Raw genomic sequence first — 23,001 nt, forward strand, 5'->3', positions numbered from 1 at the left:
CGACACGGGGTCAGGACCCGTCACCCACCAGCACGGGGTCAGGTCCCGTCACCCACTGACACGGGGTCAGGTCCCGTCACCCACCGGCACAGGGTCAGGTCCCGTCACTGACCGGCACGGGGTCAGGTCCCGTCACCCACCGACACGGGGTCAGGTCCCGTCACCCACCGACACGGGGTCAGGTCCCGTCACCCACCGGCACAGGGTCAGGTCCCGTCACTCACCGGCACGGGGTCAGGACCCGTCACCCACCAGCACGGGGTTGGGTCCCACCACCCACCGGCACGGGGTCAGGTCCCGTCACTCACTGGCACGGGGTCGGGTCCCACCACCCACCGGCACGGGGTCAGGTCCCGTCACTCACTGGCACGGGGTCGGGTCCCACCACCCACCGGCACGGGGTCAGGTCCCGTCACCCACCAGCACGGGGTCAGGTCCCGTCACCCACCGACACGGGGACAGGTCCCGTCACCCACCAGCACGGGGTCAGGTCCCGTCACCCACCGACACGGGGTCGGGTCCCGTCACCCACCGGCATGGGGTCAGGTCCCGTCACCCACCAGCACGGGGTCAGGTCCCACCACCCATCGACACGGGGTCAGGTCCCACCACCCACCGACACGGGGTCAGGTCCCATCACCCACCGACACGGGGTCAGGTCCCACCACCCACCGACAGGGGGTCAGGTCCTGTCACTCACTGGCAAAGGGTCAGATTCCACCATACATCGGCACGGGATCAGTTCCCGTCACCCACTGACACGGGGTCAGGTCCCATCACCCAACGGCACAGGGTCAGGTCCCGTCACCCACCGACACGGGGTCAGGTCCCACCACCCACCGACAGGGGGTCAGGTCCCGTCACCCACCGGCACGGGGTCAGGTCTCACTTTCAGTCCTGGCGACGGGATTTCTTAGCTGCTGATAAAATTCAGTCCGAATTCTCTATCGACATCCCGTGTGGTTTTCTGTTGGATTGTTTTTGTGATCTCCTAATGAACTGTCTACTCGAACTTGCTGAAATCCTGGTTTTATAATCTTACTGGAAAAATACAGTTTATACTTTTCCACACACTCTCCCTCTTTCTCATAGTTTCAAACAGATTGTAACTACAACATCTGATGCTTACAAGAGCTTCTCACAGATTTTCAAAACCTTGCAACTGTCTTATCTTTAACTTTCTAGACAGTTTGCTGAATAAGACATTTTGAATGCAGTCACCCTTACCATCATGCTGTTGATCAGTCTATTTAACAGTTCCTTTGTTAAATTAATACCTGAAACAAACTCAGATCCTTTCGCAGGTAATTAATCCTTAAAACTGGCATCGAAAAATCCAAAATTCTTCAGGTGTTTGGTTCCCAGCTCAGGTTTGTGCAGTGATTGGTGGACCAGACCAGGAATGTATGTGATCATAGAACCACAGAAAAATTACAGCACAGAAGGAGGCCATTAAACCCGTCATGTCCCTGTCGGCCGAAAACTATCCTCCCAATTTAATTTCACATTTCAGTAACTGGTCCATAGCCCCACAGGTTACAGCACTTCAGGTACAAGTCCAGGTATGTTTTAAAAGAATTGAGAGTTTCTGCCTCCACCACCATTCCTGGCAGTGAATTCCAGACACCCACCACCCTCTGGGTGAAAACAGTTTTCCTCATGTCCCTCTAATCCTTCTACCAATCACTTAAATCTGTGCCCCCTGGTAATTGACCTCTGCGCTAGTGGAAACAGGTCCTTCCTGTCTACTCTATCTAGGCCCCTCATAATTTTGTACACCTCAATTAAATCACCCCTCAGCCTTCTCTTCTCTGAGGAAAACAGTCCTAACTTCCCCAGTCTATCTTCATAACTGAAGTTCCTCATCCCTGGAACCATTCTTTTTAATCTTTTCTGTACTTTCTCCAAAGCTCTCACGTCTTCCCTCAAGTGTGGTGCCTAGAATTGGACACAATACTCCAGCTGAGGCTGAAGTAGTGTCTTATACAAGTCTTACACAGTCATTTGCTGTGATCTGGATTGCACTGCCTGAAATGACAGTGAAGCAGATTCAATCATAACTTTTAAAAGGGAATACTTGAAAGGAAAGATTTGCGGGGGGATAGCATTAGGTGAATTGCTCATTCAGAGGGCTGGTGCAGACACGATGGGCTGAATGGCTTCCTTCTGCACTGCAACAATTCTGTGATTCTGAAATTGTCCATTTTGGCAGGAAGAATAAAAGAAGCATATTATCTAAATGGTGAGAGATTGCAGAGCTCGGAGATGCAGAGGGATCTGGGTGTCCTAGTGCATGAATCACAAATAGTTAGTATACAGGTACAGCAAGTAATTAGGAAAGCTAATAGAATGTTATCCTTTATTGTGAGGGGAATTGAATACAAAAGTAGGGAGGTTGTGCTTCAGTTATACAGGGTATTGTTGAGACCACATCTGGAGTAATGTGTAGAGTATTGGTCTCCTTATTTAAGGAAGGATGGAAATGTATTGGAAGCAGTTCAAAGAAGGTTTACTAGAGTAATACCTGGAATGGGTGGGTTGTACTGTGAGGAAAGGTTGGACAGGCTGGACATGTATCCGCTGGAAGTTTAGAAGAGTAAGAGGTAACTTGATTGAAACATATAAGATTCTGATGGTCCTGACAAGGTGGATGTGGAAAGGATGTTTCCTTTTGTGGGAGAATCTAGAATCAGGGGTCACTGTTTAAGAATAAGGGATCGCCTATTTAAGACAGAGATGAGAATTTTTTTTTCTTTCAGGTTCGTGAGTCTTTGGAACTTTCTTTCTCAAAAGGCAGTGGAAGCAGAGTCTTTGAATGTTTTGAAGTCAGAGGTAGATAGATTCTTGATACGCAAGTGGGTGAAAGGTTATTGAGGATAGGCAGGAGATCAGCCATGATCCTATTGAATGGAGTAGACTCGAGGGGCTGAGTGGCCTACTCCGCCGACTAATTCTTATGTAAGGAGAACAACCCCAGATTTTCCAATCTAACCTTGTAGCAAAAATCCCCCATCCCTGGAACTGTTCTGCTAAATCTCCACTGCACCCTCTCAGGGACCCTCACATCCTTCCTAATGTGTGGTGACCAAATCTGGGCGTAATACTCCAGTAGTGGCCTAACCAGAGCTTTATAAAGATGCTACATAACTTCCCTGCTTTTGTACTCAATACTTCTATTTATGAAGCCCAAGATCCCTTGGAGGAAGCACTGGGGGTGACAAGGGCACTAAATGAACTCTGGGTGGGGGAATTCAATGTCCATCACCATGAGTGGCTCGGTAGCACCACTACTGACTGAGCTGGCCGAGTACTAAAGGACATAGCTTCTAGACTGGGTCTGCGGCAGGTGGTGGGGGAACCAACACGAGGGAAAAACATATTTGACCTTGTCCTCACCAATCTGCCTGCCGCATATACTTCTGTCCATGACTGTATTGGTACGAGTGACCACCACACAGTCCTTCTGGAGACGAAGTCCTACCTTCACATTGAGGATACCGTCCATCGTGTTGTGTGGCACAATCACTGTGCTAAATGGGATAGATTTCAAGCAGATCTAGCAATGCAAAACAGGGCATCCATGAGGCGCTGTGAGCCATCAGCAGCAGTAGAATTGTACTCAACCACAATCTGTAACCTCATAGCCCGGCATATCCCCCACTCTACCATTACCATCAAGCCAGGAGACCAACCCTGGTTCAATGAAGAGTGCAGGAGGGCATGCCAGGAGCAGCACCAGACATACCTCAAAATGGGGTGTCAACCTGGTGAAGCTACAACCCAGGACTACTTGCATGCCAAACTGCATAAGCAGCATGCGATAGACAGAGCTAAACGATCCCATAACCAATGGATCAGATCTAAGCTCTGCAGTCCTGCCACATCCAGTTGTGAATGGTGGTGGACAATTAAACAACTAACTGGAGGACGTGGTTCCACAAATATCCCCATCTTCAATGATGGGGAGCACAGCACATCAGTATGAAAAATAAGGAAGAAACATTTGCAACAATCTTCACCCAGAAGTGCCAAGTTGATGATCCATCTTGACCCCTTCCTGAAGTCCCCAGCACTACAGATGCCAGACTTCGGCCAATTTGATTCACTCCGCGTGATATCAGCACCATTCGCGACTCCTCAGATACTGAAGCAGTCCGTGTAGAAATGCAGCAAGACCTGGACGATATCCAGGCTTGGGCTGATAAGTGGCAAGTAACATTTGTGCCATCCAGGTGCCAGACAATGACCATCTCCAACAAGAGAGAATCTAACCATCTCCCCTTGACATTCAATGGCATTTCCATCGCAGAATCCCCCACTATCAACATCCTGGGGGTTACCATTGACCAGAAACTGAACTGGAGTAGCCATATAAATACCACGGCTACAAGAGCAGGTCAGAGGCTAGGAATCCTGCAGCGAGTAACTCACCTCCTGACTCCCCAAAGCCTGTCCACCATCGACAAGGCACAAGTCAGGAATGTCATGGAATATTCTCCACTTGCCTGGATGGGTGCAGCTCCAACAACACTCAAGAAGCTCGACACCATCCAGAACAAAGAAGCTCGACACCATCCAGAACAAAACAGCCCGTTTGATTGGCACACCATCCACAAACATTGACTCCCTGCACCACCGACGCACAGTGGCAGCAGTGTGTACCATCTCCAAGATGCACTGCAGCAAAGCACCAAGGCTCCTTCGACAGCACCTTCCAAACCCGCGACTTCTACCACCTCGAAGGTCAAGGGCAGCAGATGCATGGGAACATCACCACCTACAAGTTCCCATCCAAGTCACACACCATCCTGACTTGGAACTATATCGCCGTTCCTTCACTGTTGCTGGGTCAAAATCCTGGAACTACCTTCCTAACAGCACAGTGGGTGTACCTATCTCACATGGACTGCAGCGGTTCAAGAAGGCAGCTCACCACCACCTTCTCAAGGGCAATTAGGGATGGGCAATAAATGCTGGCATAGCCAGTGATGCCCACATCCCATGAATGAATGAAAATCATTTTAAAAATCCGATAAGCTTTGTTAACTACTCTCCCAATATGTCCTACCTTGTTCAAAGACCCATGCACATGAATCCCCAGGTCCCTCAGTTCCAGCACACTCTCGAACTGTGCCATTAAGTCGATATTGCCTCTCCCCATCCCTTCTGTCAAATGCATCACCTCACACTTCTCTGTATGATATTCCATCTGTTATTTGTCTGCCCATTCTGATAGCCTATCTATGTCCTGATGCAGGCGATTGGTATCATCCTCATAAGAACATTAGAAATAAGAGCAGAAGTAGGCCATTCAGCCCCTCGAGTCTGTTCTGTCATTCACTAAGATCATGACTGATCTAATTGTGGTCTTAACTCCGCTTTCCTGCCTGCCCCAAATAAACCTTGACTCCCTTATCAATCAGAAATCTGTCTAACTCAGCCTTGAATATATTCAATGATCCAGCCTCCACTGCTCTCTGGGGAAGAGAATTCCAAACACTAACAACCCTCGGAGAAGAAGTTCCTCCTCATCTCTGTCTTAAATGGGAGGCCCCTTAGTTTGAAACTGTGCTCCCCCACTCCCTGCTTCCCCCCCCCAGTTCTACATTCCCCACAAGGGGAAACAACCCCTCAGCATCTACCCTGTCAAGTCCCCTCAGAATCTTATATTTTTCAATTCAATCACATCTCAATCTTCTAAACTCCAATGAGTATACGTCCAACTTGCTCAACCTTTCCTCATCAGACAAACCCCTTACTGACCCTTTTTCTCTGTAGGGTATCAACTGATGTGACAGACAAAGATTCACTGAAACCAAAGTCTCGTATACAAAAAACAAAGAACAAAGAAAATTACAGCACAGGAACAGGCCCTTCGGCCCTCCAAGCCTGCGCCGATCCAGATCCTCTATCTAAACATGTCGCCTATTTTCGAAGGGTCTGTATCTCTTTGCTTCCTGCCCATTCATGTATCTGTCTAGATACATCTGAAAAGACGCTATCGTGTCCGCGTCTACCACCTCCGCTGGCAACGCATTCCAGGCACCCACCACCCTCTGCGTAAAGAACTTTCCACGCATATCCCCTCTAAACTTTTCCCCTCTCACTTTGAACTCGTGACCCCTAGTAATTGAATCCCCCACTCTGGGAACAAGCTTCTTGCTATCCACCCTGTCTATACCTCTCATGATTTTGTACACCTCAATCAGGTCCCCCCTCAACCTCTGTCTTTCTAATGAAAATAATCCTAATCTACTCAACCTCTTCACTTTATTAGTACTAGAATCACTTAAAGCATACAAAAGCTTACAACAGTTTTATTTAGACACCAAATAAGTACAAGTCTCACTTCCTGTACAAGATACTACCCGTCAACACAGAGGTGATCAGTCTCTTGTCACGGTTGATCACTGAGCCTCCAAACTCAGGGTCCTGTCTTCGAGAGTTGTTCCCGGGTTCTCGCCGAGAATACCCTCCAGTTTTAACCCTTATATATTCTTTGAAGGCTCCTTGTTCAATCCATGACTCACATGATCTTGTTTTGCACAAATCTTCAAGCATTATCTCATCTTTGGACAACATTAGCCATTTAGCCACCTGGACGGAAGTCCAGACTTGTTTACAATAACCACCGTTCATTCCCTTATATCTGTTCCTCTTTTATCTTTTCTTGTTCAACACTCCAGTCTAATGGTCACATATCCCTAACCACAAGCTTCAACATGTCTGTTAGCTTACTTCAGCAAGTTCTGCAATTATCTTTAGCTGCCCAAGAGCATGCTGGGTATAAAGTGTTACTTGACCAACTTTTCAGGGCCTACACCCTCATTCAGGAATCAGCCTAGTGACCTCTGAACTACTTCCAATGCAAGTGTGCCCCCCCTTAAATAAGGTGACCAAAACTGTACAGAGTACTGCAGATGTGGACACAACAATGCGCTGTACTGTTGTAGCAAGACTTGCCTATTTTTATACGCCATCCCCTTTGCAATGAAGGCCAACATTCATTTGCCTTCCTAATTACTTGGTGTTCCTGCATGCTGACTGTGTGTGAGTCATGTACAAGGTCACCCAGGTCCTTCTGGACCACAGCATTCTGCAGTCTCTCTCCATGTAAATAATTGTATTCCTGCTAAAGTGGACAACTTCACATTTTTCACATTATACTCCATCTGCCATCAGGAATAAAATTATTTACATGGAGAGAGACTGCAGAATGCTGTGGTCCAGAGGGACCTGGGTGACCTTGTACATGACTCACAAACAGTTTTTTCCCACCCACTTAACGTATCGATATCCCTTTGCAGACTCCTCACAACTTGCTTTCATACCTATCTTCATATCATGAGCAAATTTGGCTACAATACATTCAGTCTCCTCATCTAAGTCATTAATATAGATTGTAAGTAGTTGAGGTCTCAGCACTGATCCCTGTGGCATTCCACTAGTTACAGTTTGCCATCCTGAAAATGACCCATTTATCCTGACTCTCTGTTTCCTGTCAGTTAGCCAGTCCTCTATCCATGTTAATATATCACCCCTAATACCAGGAGCTCTTATCTTGTGCAGTAACCTTTTATGTGGCACCTTATTGAATAACTTTTGGAAATCCACATACACTACATCTACTGGTTCCCCTTTATCCACCCTGCTTGTTACATCCTCAAAGAACTCTCATAAATTTGTCAAACACGGTTTCCCTTTCACAAAACCATGTTGACTCTGCCTGATTGTATTGTGATTTTTCCAGATGTCCTGCTACTACCTCTTTAAATAATGGATTCTAGCATTTTCTCAACAATAGATGTTAGGCTAACTGGACTGTAGTTTCCTGCTTTCTGTCTCTCCTTTCTTGAACAGAGGTGTTATATTTGTGTTTTTTCCAATCCACTGGGACCTTTCCAGAATCTCGGGAATTTTGGAAGATTAAAACCAATGCATCCACTATCTCTGCAGCCACTTCCTTTAAGACCCTCGGATTCAGGCCATCAGGTCCATGGGATTTGTCAGCCTTTAGTCCCATTAGTATTCCCATTACTTTTTCTCTCATGAGAGTGATTGTTTTAAATTCCTCCCTCCCTTTTGCCTCCTGATTTTCACTGTTTTCCACATCTCCAAGTTTGGTATCATTGGCAAATTTTGAAATTCTACTCTGTATTCCAATATCCAAGTCATTTGTATATATCAAAAAAGCAGTGGTCCCAGTACTGACTCCTGTCTACCATCCTCAACTCTGAAAAACAACAAGGCTCATAGATTTTACAAATCTATGCTGGCTCTCCTTAATTAACATAAACCTCTCCAAGTGCTGATCAATGTTTTTTCCCTGATTATTGTTTCTAAAACCTTACCCACCACTGATGTTAAACTGCCCGTCCTGTAGTTACTACGAATGTCCTTACACCCTATTTTGAGTCAGTGTGTCATATTTACCACTTTCCAATCCTCTGGCACCTCCCCTGTATCTAGGGAAGATTGGAAGATTATAACAAGCCCTTCTGCTCTCTCCACCCCACCTCCCTGAGCAACCTGGGATGCAAGCCATCCGGACCAGACGACCTATCCACTCCAAGCAAAGCCAGCCTTTCTAGTCCATCCGGCCGAGCAATTTTCACCCGTCCATTACTTCCAGCATCTCCATTTCTGCTATTTTGTCAGCATTATCTTCCTTAGCAGACACCAATACAAAGTACTCATTAGGTATTTTAACCTTACCCTGTGTCTCTAAACATATATCACCTTCTTAGTTACTAATAGTCCCCACCCTGCCTCTGAGTACCCTCTTACCATTTACATGCTGGTAGAAGATTTTTGGATTCCCTTTTATATTAACTGCCATTCTATTCTCATCTTCTCTCTTTGCCAGTCTTACTTTGCTCTTCACTTCCCCTTTCAACTTATTGTATTTGTCCTGGTTCTGTCATGAAGAATCCAGCTGACATGAATCATACACCCTTTTCTTGTTTCAGTATATTCTCTATCTCGTTCATCATCCCAGGAGTCCTGGCTTTGGTTCCACTAACTTTTACCCTTGTTGGAATGGACTGAACCTGTACCTGAAACATCTCCTCCCATTGGAGACTGCTGAGAATGACAACACATTGGAGAGCAGTCCAGACCATGGCACCAATGAGCAAGGGACTGCACAGGGGGGAACAGCAAAGTGTAGAGTGGTTATAGGAGATTCCATAGTCAGGTATTTCTGTAACTCTCATTGTGAGTCCCACATGGTGTGTTGCCTCCCTAATGCCGGGGTAAAGGAGAGAGTGTCGAATAGTTTGCAGGGGGAAGGAAGCGAGCTAGAAGTTGTGGTACACATCAGTACCAATGACATAGAGAGGGCAGGTATTGAGGTCCTATAGTCTGATTTTCAGGAGCTCAGGGGGAAGTTAAAAAGTCAGACCGCGAAGGTAATCTTTCTTTCTTTGGCCTCCTTGTCTCGAGAGACAATGGGTAAGCACCTGGAGGTGGTCAGTGGTTTGTGGAGCAGCGCCTGGAGTGGCTATAAAGGCCAATTCTAGAGTGACAGACTTTTCCACAGGTGCTACAGATAAAATTGGTTGTCGGGGCTGTTACACAGTTGGTTCTCCCCTTGCACATCTGTCTTTTCTCCTGCCAACTACCAAGTCTCTTCGACTCGCCACACTTTAGCCCCGCCTTTACGGCTGTCCGCCAGCTCTGGCGATCACTGACAAATGAATCCCATGACTTGTGATCAATGTCACAGGACTTCATGTCGCATTTGCAGACGTCTTTAAAGCGGAGACATGGACGGCCGGTGTGTCTGATACCATTGACAAGCTCGCTGTACAATGTGTCTTTGGGGATCCTGCCATCTTCCATGCGGCTCACATGGCCAAGCCATCTCAAGGGCCGCTGGCTCAGTAGTGTGTACAAGCTGGGGATGTTGGCCACCTTGAGGACTTCAGTGCTGGAGATACGGTCCTGCCACCTGATGCCAAGTATTCTCCGGAGGCAGCAAAGATGGAATGAATTGAGACGTCGCTCTTGGCTGACATACGTTGTCCAGGCCTCACTGCTGTAGAGCAAGGTACTGAGGACACAGGCGTGAAACACTCGGACTTTTGTGTTCCATGTCAGTGTGCCATTTTCCCACACTCTCTTGGCCAGTGTGGACATAGCAGCGGAGGCCTTTCCCATGCGCTTGTTTAATTCTGCATCTAGAGACAGGTTACTGGTGATAGTTGAGCCTAGGTAGGTGAACTCTTGAACCACATCCAGAGTGTGGTCACCGATATTGATGGATGGAGCATTTCTGATGAACTGTCCCATGATGTGTCGGTTTCTTGAGGCTGATGGTTAGGCCAAATTCGTTGCAGGCAGCCGCAAACCTGTCGATGAGTCTCTGCGAACACTCTTCAGTGTGAGATGTTAATGTCGCATCGTCAGCAAAGAGGAGTTCCCTGATGAGGACTTTCCGTACTATGGTCTTCGCTCTTAGACGGGCAAGGTTGAACAACCTGCCACCTGATCTTGTGTGGAGGAAAATCCTTCTTCTGAAGACTTGAATGCATGTGAGAGCAGCAGGGAGAAGAAGATCCCAAACAGTGTAGGTGCGAGGACACAGCCCTGTTTCACGCCACTCAGGATAGGAAAGGGGTCTGATGAGGTGCCGCGATGATGAATTGTGCTTTTCATATTGTCATGGAATGAGGTGATGATACTTAGTAACTTTGGTGGACATCCGATCTTTTCTAGTAGTCTGAAGAGACCACGTCTGCTGGTGAGGTCAAAGGCTTTGGTGAGATCTGTGAAAGCAACGTAGAGGGGCATCTGTTGTTTGCGGCATTTCTCCTGTAGCTGGCAAAGGGAGAACAGCATGTCAATGGTGGATCTCTCTGCACGAAAGCCACACTGTGCCTCAGGGTAGACACGCTCAGCCAGCTTCTGAAGCCTGTTTAAAACGACTTGTGCGAAGACTTTCCCCACTATCCCGAGCAGGGAGATTCCACGGTAGTTGTTGCAGTCACCGCGGTCACCCTTGTTCTTGTAGAGGGTGATGATATTGGCATTGCGCATGTCCTGTGGTACTGCTCCCTCATCCCAGCACAGGCAAAGCAGTTCATAGAGTGCTGAGAGTATAGCAGGCTTGGCACTCTTGATTATTTCAGTTGTAATGCCGTCCTTCCCAGGGGCTTTTCCACTGGCTAGAGAATCAATGCCATCACTGAGTTCCTATTTTGTTGGCTGTTTGTCTAGCTCATCCATGACTGGCAGAGACTGGGCTGTATTGAGGGCAGAATCAATGACAACATTTTCCCTGGAGTACAGTTCTAGGTAGTGCTCCGCCCAGCGGTCCATTTGCTTGTGTTGGTCAGTGATCGTGACCACTGATTTAGACTTGAGGGGGGCGATCTTCTTGATATTTGGCCCAAAAGCTCTCTTAATGCTATCATACATTCCTCTGATGTTTCCGGTGTCGGAGGCCAGCTGAATACGTCTGCATCGGTGTTGCCAGTAGTCATTTGCACAGCACCTGGCTGCTCTTTGTGCAGCGCTTCTGGCTACTTCAACTGCTACGGATGTTAACTCGCTGGGGGCTTTCTTGTAGTTCAGCAGTGCAATGCGCTTAGCGGCTATGACAGGTTCTAGCTCTTCAAAGTGAGATTGAAACCAGTCTGCATTCTACTTCTCACGTTTGCCAAAGGTAGTCATTGCTGAGTCATAGATGGCATCTCTGATGTCGGCCCACTTGGTCTCTGCATCCCCTGTCGGAGTGTTTTGAAGGGCTTTTTCAAGTGAATTTATAAACTTATGTAACATCTGTGGATAAGAAATTCTGTTAATGTTGATGCGTGGGCGGTCCTTCTGCTTGGAGTAATGTAGCTTCTTTGTTTTGAGTCTAACTTTGCTGCACACCAGGGAGTGGTTGGTGTCACCGTCCGCACTGTGGAAGCTGCATGTGATTTGGACACTGCTTATAGAGACTCGCCTTGTGACGATGAGGTCCAGCTGATGCCAACGACGTGATCTTGGGTATCTCCATGAAACCTGGACACCCAAATCCCTCTGTACTGCAGTTCTGCAATTTCTCTCCATATAAGTAATATACTGCTTTTCAATTCTTCCTGCCAAAGTGGACAAGTACACATTTTCCCACATTATACTCCATCTGCCAAATGTTTGCCCACTCACTTAACCTATCTATATCTCTTTGTAGACTCTTTATTTACTTCATTGACTGGAAAGTACTTTGAGACGTCCGGTGGTCACGAAAAGCGCTATAGAAATGCAAGTCTTTTTCTTTATATGGAGACATTAGATCAGGTGACCAAAAGCTTGGTCAAAAGTAGGTTTGAAGGAGTGTCCTATTGGAGGAAAGTGATCTGGGGAGGGTATTCCAGAGCTTGGGGCCTAGAAAACTGAAGGTCACCAATGGTGGAGCGATTAAAATCAGGGATGTACAAGAGGCCAGAATTAGAGGAGCACAGATATCTCGGAGAGTTGTGGGGCTGGAGGAGATTACAGAGATAGAGAGATTAAGAAGGATTACATGGATTACAAAAACATGTTTAGACATGTGTGTATAAGCACAAAGTGTGGTGAATCAGTTTGTTGAACTTCAAATACAAACAGCATGTGGGAATATGAAATAAAAACAGAAAGTGCAGTCAATACTCAGCAGGTCTGGCAGCATCTGTGGAGAGAGAAGCAGAGTTAACGTTTCAGGTCTGTGACCTTTCATCAGAACTGATGTAAAGATAGGGAAGGATAAAAGGGAAGTGTGGTGACAGTACTGATTAGGGAAGACATTGTCCCTCTGTCTCTCCACACTCTTTAGAACTATGGCATTAAGTCTATATTGCCTCTCCCTCCCCATTCTGCCAAAATGCATCACCTCACACTTCACTGTATTAAATTCCATCTGCCACTTGTCTGCCTATATTACTAGTCTATCACTGCCCTGTTACAGTCGATTGGTGACATCCTCACGGTCTGCTCCATCTCAGAGTTTGGAATGTTCAGTAAATTTTGAAATTTTACTGTGTTACAACATTCAAGTCATTTAGAAATGTCACAAATAAAATCAGTGCACCAGCACTGACCCTTGGGGAACATCAATGTCTATCATCCAGTAGTCTGATAAACAACCATTTACCACCACTCACTGGTTTCCATCCTTAAACCAGTTTTTTTGTCTAAGCTGACACTGACCTTTCTATTCCAGGCACCTCGATTTTTTTTTTATTAACCAGCCTTTTATGTGCAACTTTGTCAAAAGCTATTTTAAAATCCATATCGAGAACGTCCACCGAATTCCCCTCATCAACCTTCTCTCTTACATCATTAAAAACATTCAGTTAGATTAGTCAAACATGATCTGCCTTTTACAAATCCGTACTGACTCTCCTTAATGAACTCAAACCTCTCCAAATACCTGTTAATAATTTCCCTGATCATTGGTTCCAAAATCTGACCCAACAGTTAAACTGTCTGTTCTATAGTTACTACACATGTTCTTACAAACTTTCTTGAACAAGGGTGTCACATCTGCCACTCTCCAATCCTCTTGCAGCTTCCCCATATCTTGGTGAAGATTGGAAGTTTAGGGAAAGCCCTTCCATATCTCCCATCCATTACCCCTACCATCTCCACTTCAACCGCTATTTTGTCACATTCCACTTCCATAGTAAACACCGATACGAAATATTCATTTCATGTTCTAGCCTTGCCCTGCACCTCTGAGCATATATCACCCTCTTTGACCCTAAGAGTCCTCACTCCACATCTTACTACCCCCTGAAGCCCTTAATGTGATTGGTAGAAGGATTAGAGGGCACATGAGGAGAAACGTTTTCACCCAGAGGGTGATGGGTGTCTGGAATTCACTGTCAGGAATGGTGGTGGAGGCAGAAACTCTCAATTCTTTTAAAAGGTACCTGGACATGTACCGAGGGTGCTGTAACCTGCGGGGCTGTGGACCAGGTGCCAGAAGGTGGGATGAGTTTAGGTGGATTGCTTGTTTGGCCAGCACGGACACGATGGGCTGAATGGCCTCCTTCTGTGCTGTACTTTTTCTGTGTTTCTATGTTTCTTACCATTTACAAACCATTAGAAGATTTTTGGGTTCCCTTTTATGTTAACTGCCATTCCATTCTCAGATGACCACACACATCAGAGCCACAGCAATCTCCCGCACGGCAGCTCATTTAAATAGCCGGTACGGCCTCCCCCGACAACGTGGAGAGGGTGAGCTGTCTGACATCGTCAATGGTGTCAGATATCTGTGCACAGGCACTGCCGCCATCTTTCAAGGGCAGCCAGTTCTGCCGCCAATTTGAATTTTTAAAGAAGTATCCCCGCCCCCAAAATTAACCAAATAAAATTGTAACGCCCCTTTCCCACCCCCAATAAGAATTACATTAACTATTTGCCCTTTCCCTGCACACAACACTTACCTTTGAAATGTGACCTTTCACCCCTGCCCCCCAGACTGTACAATGTTTAAAGTTCATCCCTTCCCACAATCCCCTATACTGATGATGATTATTTGACCCCGTCCCCCCCATCACTGCTCCCCCCCCCACACGAAAAATCTTAATTCCCCCACCCCACCCCGCACCAGTGTCCTGCCTGCTTTTCCCAGACGGGGAAGTGAAGGTGTGGGAGTGCCGGCTGCTGCACTGGAGATCGTGGTGGGCCCGGAAGATTCGAGGTAAGTTTATTTCAATCTATTCATTATAATATTTAAATGCAGGTCCCGTTGCCCAGCGACAGGGGTGCCGTCACAGAGCCTTGTCACCACCAGGAGGATCAGGCCGGGCCCTCCCGGAGTCGGGCTCCATGGTGAGCCTCTGCCAGAAGCATCTTCCGGCCTTCCCCACCATGGAGCCTGAAATCAGGGGCTCGGTAAAATCCAGCCCATTGTGTTTGGCCTGCTTTGCGCTTGAAGAATTCACCTGACATGCTTCATACACTGTTTTTTTATTTTGTCATATTCTCTATCTCCCTCATTATCCAAGGAGCCCTGGCTTTGTTTCCCCGACCTTTCCAGCTTGTTGGAATGTACTTAGCCCATTCTCCGTGATGTCCTTTACCCCAGTACCAGGGAGGTAACACATCATACAGGACTGACCAATCTGAATTCACTGTTTGATTTGTGGGTGACTATCTTACATTGATGGCCTCTAGTTTTGCTTTTCCCCACAAGTGGAAACATTCTCTCTGTATCTCCTCTATCGAAACCTTTCATACTTTTAAACACCTCTATTAGGTCACCCCTCAGCCTGCTCTCTTTTTAGAGAAAAGAGACCAGCCTGTTCATTCCCTCCTGATCGGTATTCCCTACATTTCTGGTATCATCCTTGTAAATATTTTGCACCCTCTCCAGTGCCTCCATATCTTTTTTATAATATTGTGAACAGAATTGTCTGCAGTATTCCAGGTGTGGTCCAACCAGGGTTTGACACAAGTTTAGCATAACTTCTATACTTTTCAATTCTACCCCCTAGGAATAAACCTTAGTGCTTGGTTTACTGTTAACCTGTGTAACTACTTTTAGTGATTTGTGTATTTGTACTCCCAGGTCCCTTACCTCCTCTGCCCCATTTAGATTCTTATTTTGTAAGTAATATGTAACCTCCTTACTTTCCAAAATGTGATGTCTCACATTTATCTATGTTGATATTAATTTGTCAATTACATGTCCATTCGGCAAGTTTGTGAGTATCTTCATGTAATTTGTTGCTATCCTCCTCAGATTAACTATCCCCCCAACCCCAAGTTTGATGCCATCTGAAGATTTAGAAATTGTGTTTTTGATTCCAAAGTCTAAATCATTAATATAAATTGTAAAACAGTGATCCCAGCACTGATCCATGTGCAACACCACTTTCCACCTTCTGCCATTCTGAGTAACTACTCTTTATCCCTATTCTCTGCTTTCTGTTTTGAAGCCAGCTAGCTGTCCATTCTGCTTGTTCCCTTATCCTGCAATCTCTGACCTTATTCATTAGTCTGTTCTGTGATACCTTATCGAAGACTCTTTGAAAATCTGGATAAATTGCATCTACTGCATTAACATTGTCTACTTTCTCTGTCACCTCTTCAAAAAATTCAACATGGTTGGTTAAGCAAGACTTTCTCTTTAAATCCATGCTGACCTTTCATTATTATATCTTTGTTTTCGAGATATTCTTCTATTCCCACCTTTAGTAGAGATTCCATTATTTTTTACCACTGATGTTAAGCCAACTGGTCTATAGTTCCCTGTACATGTTCTATCTCCTTTCTTAAATATCGGTATAATGTTAGCTATCGGCCAGTCTTCTGACACTACACCTTTCTCTAAAGAATGATTAAAAATGTGTAGTAATGTCTCTGCTATCTCTTCCCTAGATTCTTTTAAAATGTGTGGATGTAATCCATTTGGACCAGGGGTTTTTATCCTCTGAGTTTGATTAGTTTATTTAAAACTTCACCTTTTTATTTTGAATGCTGTTATCTGATTTCTAATCTGTCCACCTATCCTGTTTTCCTGGTAAATATTGAAGCAAGGTCATTATTTAATATTTCTGTCATTTCTCTATCATTGCCTGTTGTGATATAATCCTGACCATCAATAATTGACCCTTTTCCATCATGATTTTCCTTTTTTTATTTATATGCCAATAAAATATTTTACTATTTGCTCCTTGATAATTTAATTGTTCCCTTTTGTCCTTTTTAAAACAAAATTCTAATCTCTTTGTCGTGCTCTCCCCTGCTGCTCATATACTTAATGTCTGTCTTTTTCCAAGACCTCATTTTTCTTTATCTGATGTCTTTATTTATCCATGGTAACTCATTAGTGTTTCACTTGTTCTTGTCTTTTTAGCAGAATATATTTTTCCTGGACTATGTCGAACATGGTTTTAAATGTTTCCCATTGCTGTTCTATATCACTGTTTGACAATATTGTTGTCAGTTTTATTTTCCTCGGCTCTATTCTCAGCCCCTCAAAATCCACTTTTCTCCAATCTATTCCCTGGTCTTCGTCATACTTACCTCCTTCTCAATTATTATCTTAAAGTATATAATATTAATGTTCACTATTGTCTCGATGTTCCCCTACTTTTACTTCTTTTATCTCCTCTGGCTCATTCCCCATTACTGGATCCAGTAGGGAATCCTCCCTTGTTGAGCTTCTTACATATTGGGTTAGAAAGGAGTCTTGTACACATTGTAGGAACTCCATTCCCTTATTTCCTTTACATATCTCTTCTGGCCAATGAATCTCATGTTAGTTGAAATTCCTCATTATTATTATTCCATGTTTTTTATTCATTTCCCTAATTTCTTTGTATACTTCTTCCTGACTTTCCTTCCACTATTAGGTGGTCCATAGACTATCCCTGTGAATGTGGTTGATCCTTTATTATCTTTTATCTTTATCCATGTGGATTCTATTTCTGTCTTGCTGATGGCCGTGTCACTTTTTGCTCCTGCCATTGTTTTCAGTATTAAGTACAGCTACTCCACCTCCCCAATTTCCTCTCTCTCTTTTCTAAGTAGTTTATATCCTGCAATGTTTAATGCTCAGTCCAGATTTTTCCATAGCTATGTCTCAGTAATCCCTAATATGGTTCCTCACAATGTAGTATTGTCTCCAGTTCCCCTGTTTTATTACACTGTGTGTATTGCTGTGTGAAAAGTTTAACTCAGTTGTAATAACAGTTCCTCTTACTTTTTTTAACCATCTTTTTATAATCACACTCCATAATTCTATTTACCTCGATGTCCTCTCTTTTTTTTTCTTTCCAATACTCCGCTTTTCTGATTTGTTTACATTCAGGCTGATTTCATTTTCTGTTCATCCCTCCCCATCTCCCCCACACCCCCACCCTGTCCCGTCTTATTAGTTTAAAACCTTTACCACCTCCCTATTTACCCTTTCCACTCGGATACAGGTCCCATCCTGGTTCAGGTGCAGTCTGTAAACTCAGTACAATTCCTTCCTGTGCTGGTACCGGTGCCAGTGTTTCATTTAAAGATTAGAGATAGATTAGAGATACAGCACTGAAACAGGCCCACCGAGTCTGTGCCGAACATCAACCACCCATTTATACTAATCCTACACGAATCCCATATTCCTACCAAACATCCCCCACCTGTCCCTATATTTCCCTACCACCTACCTATACGAGTGACAATTTATAATGGCCAATTTACCTATCAACCTGCAAGTCTTTTGGCTTGTGGGAGGAAACCGGAGCACCCGGAGAAAACCCACGCAGACACAGGGAGAACTTGCAAACTCCACACAGGCAGTACCCGGAATCGAACCCAGGTCACTGGAGCTGTGAGGCTGCAGTGCTAACCACTGCGCCACTGTGCCGCCCCAAAGGAACCCCTCTTTCCCACACCAGCTCTTTAGCCACACTTTAATTCTCCTGATCTGACTGTTTCTTTGCCAATTTGCATGTGGATTGGGAAATAATCCAGTGATTATTGCCCTTGAGGTCCTGCTTTTTAATTTAGCTCCTAACACCTGATATTCCCTCAGCAGGATCTCCTCCCGGTTCCTACATATGTCGTTTGTTCCAACATCGACCACGACAACTGGATTATTCCCTCCCCTTCCAAATTGCTCTCCTGCCACCATAAGATATCCCTTACCCTGGCACCTTGTAGACAACGCACCCGACAGGATTCTCATTCGTGTCTGCAGAGGACACTATCCATCCCTCTAATTATAGAAATCCTTATCACTACCGAGAGAGTGTGGGAAAATGGCGCACTGATACGGAACTCAAATGTCCAAGTGTTTCACGCCTGTGTCCTCAGTACCTTGCTCTACGGCAGCGAGGCCTGGACAACATATGTCAGCCAAGAGCGACGTATCAATTCATTCCATCTTCACTGCCTCCGGAGAATCCTTGGCATCAGGTGGCAGGACCATATCTCCAACACAAAAATCCTCGAGGCGGCCAATATCCACAGCATATACAGCCTACTGAGCCAGCGGCGCTGGAAATGGCTTGGCCAAATGAGCCACATGGAAGATGGCAGGATCCCCAAGGACACATTGTACAGCGAGCTCGACACTGGTATCAGACCCACCAGCTGTCCATGTCTCCGCTTTAACGACGTCTGCAAACGCGACATGATGTCCTGTGACAGTGATCACAAGTCGTGGCAGTGAGTTGCCAGCGATCGCCAGAGCTGGCGGGCAGCCATAAAGGCGGGGCTAAAGTGTGGCGAGTCGAAGAGACTTAGCAGGAAAAAAGACAGAAGCGCAAGGTGGAGAGCCAACTGTGTAACAGTCCCGGCAACCAATTTTATCTGCAGCACCTGTGGAAGAGTCTGTCGCTGTAGAATTTTCCTTTATAGCCACTCCAGGCGCTGCTTCACAAATCACTGACCACCTCCAGGCGCTTACCCATTGTCTCTCGAGACAAGGAGGCCAAAGAAGATATCACTACCACATTCTCTTCTGTTCTTTTCCCCCTTGGACAGTCTTCTGAGCCACAGTACCTTGGTCTACATTGTGACTGTCCTCCCCACAGTCTTTCTCCTTGTCCTCACAGGTAACAAGTACATTGTACCTTTTGGACAACACCTGTGTTTGAGGAACCTCCTTCTCAATCTCTCCTCAGTCCTCACCATGCTGCTCCCTAATGGTTACACCCTCTTCTTGAACCTGTGATTTTCTCTGAGCTGTGACTGTGTTCTGGATAAAACTGAAGAAATTCCTCCCCCTTCCTTATGTTTGGGAATGTCTCCAACTCACATTCCAGCCCATTGACTCTGAGCTGGAATGACAAAAGACGGAGACATTTCCTGCTGGTGTGGGAATGTGGGACAGTCTCGCTATCCACAAACTCCCACATCCTACAGTCCCAACACGTAGCCTGCCCTGTCATCTCTAGTCTTTTATAATTAATTTGCTTATTGATAACCTGAATAAATGTAATTAGGTCTTTAAAAACAATTCACAATAAATGTATTAAATAATTGATTTATCTGATTAATTTAATAAAGTAATAGATTTATTTCCCCAAGCAATACTTTATTCAAATGCTGTCACTTGGAGAGACAAAAACACACTGTAATACTCAACAACCAATCACCTACCTTCTGTCCTGTTACTTCCCTCTTTGATGTTTATTGACAGCTCCTGAATATCTGAGGAGTTCTACAGTGTGAGATTCATTGTCAGTGAAAGGAAAATCTGTTTGTTAATTTCCTCAAGGCTTTTTAAGTATTTCCTGTAACATTCAACAGAAAGTGAATTGTATCCGGTCCAGGGTTTGATTCAGTTTGTTTCTCACTCTCTGTCTGTTTGTGTTTAGCCTGGGTTCCAATAAACTGGGAGATTCAGGAGTGAAACTACTGTCTGCGGCTTTGAGGAACCCGGACTGTAAAATACAGAAACTATGGTAAGTACCAGACTGTGTGAGATTGTGTTTATAATAATTTGGTATCTGACACTGTACATTGCTATTAATATCAGTAATGGTGTTATTAATAAACACTGTGCATTATTATTAGTATCAGCAATGGTGTTATTACTAAGCACTACATATTACTCTAGTAATAACACCATCAGTAATAATGTTATTAATAAACACTGGGGATTTACTCTGATGCCTGTTATTTCTCCATCTTTGATCCCAGGCTGGAAAGAAACAATCTCACAGATTCTTGTATCGAAGATCTCTCGTCCGCTCTCAGTACAAAGCGGTCACTGACGGATCTGAACCTGAGTGATAATAAACTGGGAGATTCAGGAGTGAAACTACCGTTTGAGGCTCTGAGGAACCCGGACTGCAAAATACAGGGACTGGAGTAAGTGCTAATTATATATTAATTGTGTTCAGGTAGTGGGCAGTAACTGGGGTTTCACTTGAGCATGTATAAAGAGACACTTATTGATATTGTGGTGTGGTTGAGTGAGGAGGTGTATGTTTGTAATGCTAAACTCTAAATTAATGTAAGACTGAGTAAAGATTAGCTCCAGTAATATTCTTCACCAACTGGATTTCCAGAGTAGAATATGATAACAGAGAATGGGCGCCTCAAGGTGAAGGTCAAAGGCTACGAAAAAAAGGCTGCGTTTGCTGACAATGTAACCACTAGGTGGCGCTGCACTGGCACATGTGTAAATGCAGCCTGCTGCACTGAAACGTCACTGTCTGTGGCGTTCGGGTACCTGCCAGGATAAAGATGGCGCTGCTCAAATAATCACAGAAAGGAAACCTAAACCCATGGCAGCACACAATCACTGGACAGGGAGCTCGGGCGAAGCGGGGAGTGGGTGTGGGGGGGGAAGGGGCGAGAGGGGGGGGGCAAGCGGGTGGGGGAAGTAGCGGAGAGTGGGCGGGGTGGGGAAGCGTGTGGCCAGAGAGAGGATGGGGGGCGGTGAGGACTGGGCGGGGGGGGGAGGAACGGGCAGGGGCGGAGGGGGGATGTGATGGGGAGTAGGGTGGGGAGTGTGGAGCAAGGGGATAGGGAGTGGGGAGAGTGGGGGTGGGGAACGAAGGCAGGGTGGGGAGTGGGGAACGAAGGCAGGGTGGGGAGCGGGGAACAAAGGGAGGGTGGGGAGCGGGGAACGAAGAGGGGGTGGGAGTGGGAAGCGAGGGGAGGTGAGGAGCGGGTTGGGGGCGAGCAGGGAGCGAGTGAGGAAGGTCGAGTGCAGGTGGCGGGAGCAGGGAGGGAATGGGTGAGCAGAGGGAAGGGGGTGTGAGTGGGAGGGGGGAAGTAGGGAGTGAGTGGGCGAGGTTGGAGGAAGCGGGGTGTGAGCAGCCTGCAGTCAGTGGCCGGGGAGGTGGGGAGGAGGAGTGCGCAGTCGCAGTCGCACCCGCCGCCACCAAGTTCTTTGGGCTGCTCGCCCCCACCTTCCTCCTTACTCTCTCCCTGCTTCTCGCTCCCTTTCTCACCGCTTCCCCCTCGCTCTCTTCCCACCTCCACCTTGCTCTCTCTCCACTTCCCCCCACCGCACTCTCCGCACTCCCGCCATCGCACTCTCCGCAGTCCCCCATCTCGACACTCTCCCTCTCCGCACTCCACCCTCTTCACCCCATTGCACCTCCCCCCCGCACTCTCTGCACTTCACCCCGCACTCTCCGCACTTCACCCCGCACTCTCCGCTCTTTCCCCCCGCTCTCTCCTCCCTTCCCCTGCACTCTCCTCCCTTCACCCCGCTCTCTCCCCCTTCCCCCCGCTCTCTCCCCCTTCCCCCCGCTCTCTCCCCCTTCCCCCCGCGCTCTCCCCTGCCCCCCGCTCTCTTCCCTGCCCCCTGCTCTCTTTCTTGCCCCCCGCTCTCTTCCTTGCCCCCCGCTCTCTCCCCTGCCACCCGCTCTCTCCCCTGCCCTCCGCTCTCTCCCCTGCCCTCCGCTCTCTCCCCTGCCCTCCGCTCTCTCCCCTGCCCCCCGCTCTCTCCCCTGCCCCCCCGCTCTCTCCCCTTCCCCCCGCTCTCTCCCCTTCCCTCCCGCTCTCTCCCCTTCCCCCCCCGCTCTCTCCCCTTCCCCCACGCTCTCTCCCGCCTTTCCCCCCGCTCTCTCCCCCTTTTCCCCTGCTCTCTCCCCCTTTTCCCCTGCTCTCTCCCCCTTTCCTCCTGCTATCTCCATCGCTCTCTCGCCGCTTCCCCCCTCTCCCTGCTTCCCCCCTCATCTCTCCCCCTTTCCCCCCGCTCTCTCCATCGCTCTCTCCCCGCTTCCCCCTCTCCCTGCTTCCCCCTCGCTCTCTCCCCCTTCCCCCCTTTCACACCGCTTCCCCCCTCGCTCTCTCCCCCATTTCCCTCCCCTCACTCTCTACCCGCTTCCCCCGCCCCCTCCCCCGCTTTCTCCCCATTCCCCCGCGTTACGTGATGACATCTTCTGCCCATGCACCAACCAGTCCTGGCAATGCGGAATGCCACACACGTGCAGAGAGTAGGAGCCCGTTTGCACATGTGTACAGCTCGGTGTAGTCTGATGATGTCAGGCTGCTCAATTCAACACAAAACAAGAACAATTGAACCCGAACTGCCTCACCCCTCAATAGCAGCGATCACCACTT

General features: G+C 46.8%; 1 protein-coding gene across 6 annotated transcripts in view; it reads left to right on the plus strand.

The window, feature by feature from the left end:
* Positions 1 to 23,001, plus strand: part of LOC137385112 (NACHT, LRR and PYD domains-containing protein 3-like) — an 84,398-nt gene that overhangs the window by 55,680 nt on the left and 5,717 nt on the right. For 5 of the 6 annotated variants that reach the window (XM_068059895.1, XM_068059894.1, XM_068059898.1 and 2 more), the window contains 2 exons: positions 20,295 to 20,381; positions 20,620 to 20,790. In XM_068059895.1, the coding sequence (XP_067915996.1) occupies positions 20,295 to 20,381; positions 20,620 to 20,790 (258 nt within the window). Of the gene's footprint in view, positions 1 to 5,778; positions 5,939 to 20,294; positions 20,382 to 20,619; positions 20,791 to 23,001 lie in introns of those variants that run through there. The other variant, XR_010977735.1, reaches the window with a different exon arrangement.

This window comes from Heterodontus francisci, chromosome 28 (assembly GCF_036365525.1).
Source record: "Heterodontus francisci isolate sHetFra1 chromosome 28, sHetFra1.hap1, whole genome shotgun sequence".
NCBI classification, from domain to species: Eukaryota; Metazoa; Chordata; class Chondrichthyes; order Heterodontiformes; family Heterodontidae; genus Heterodontus; species Heterodontus francisci.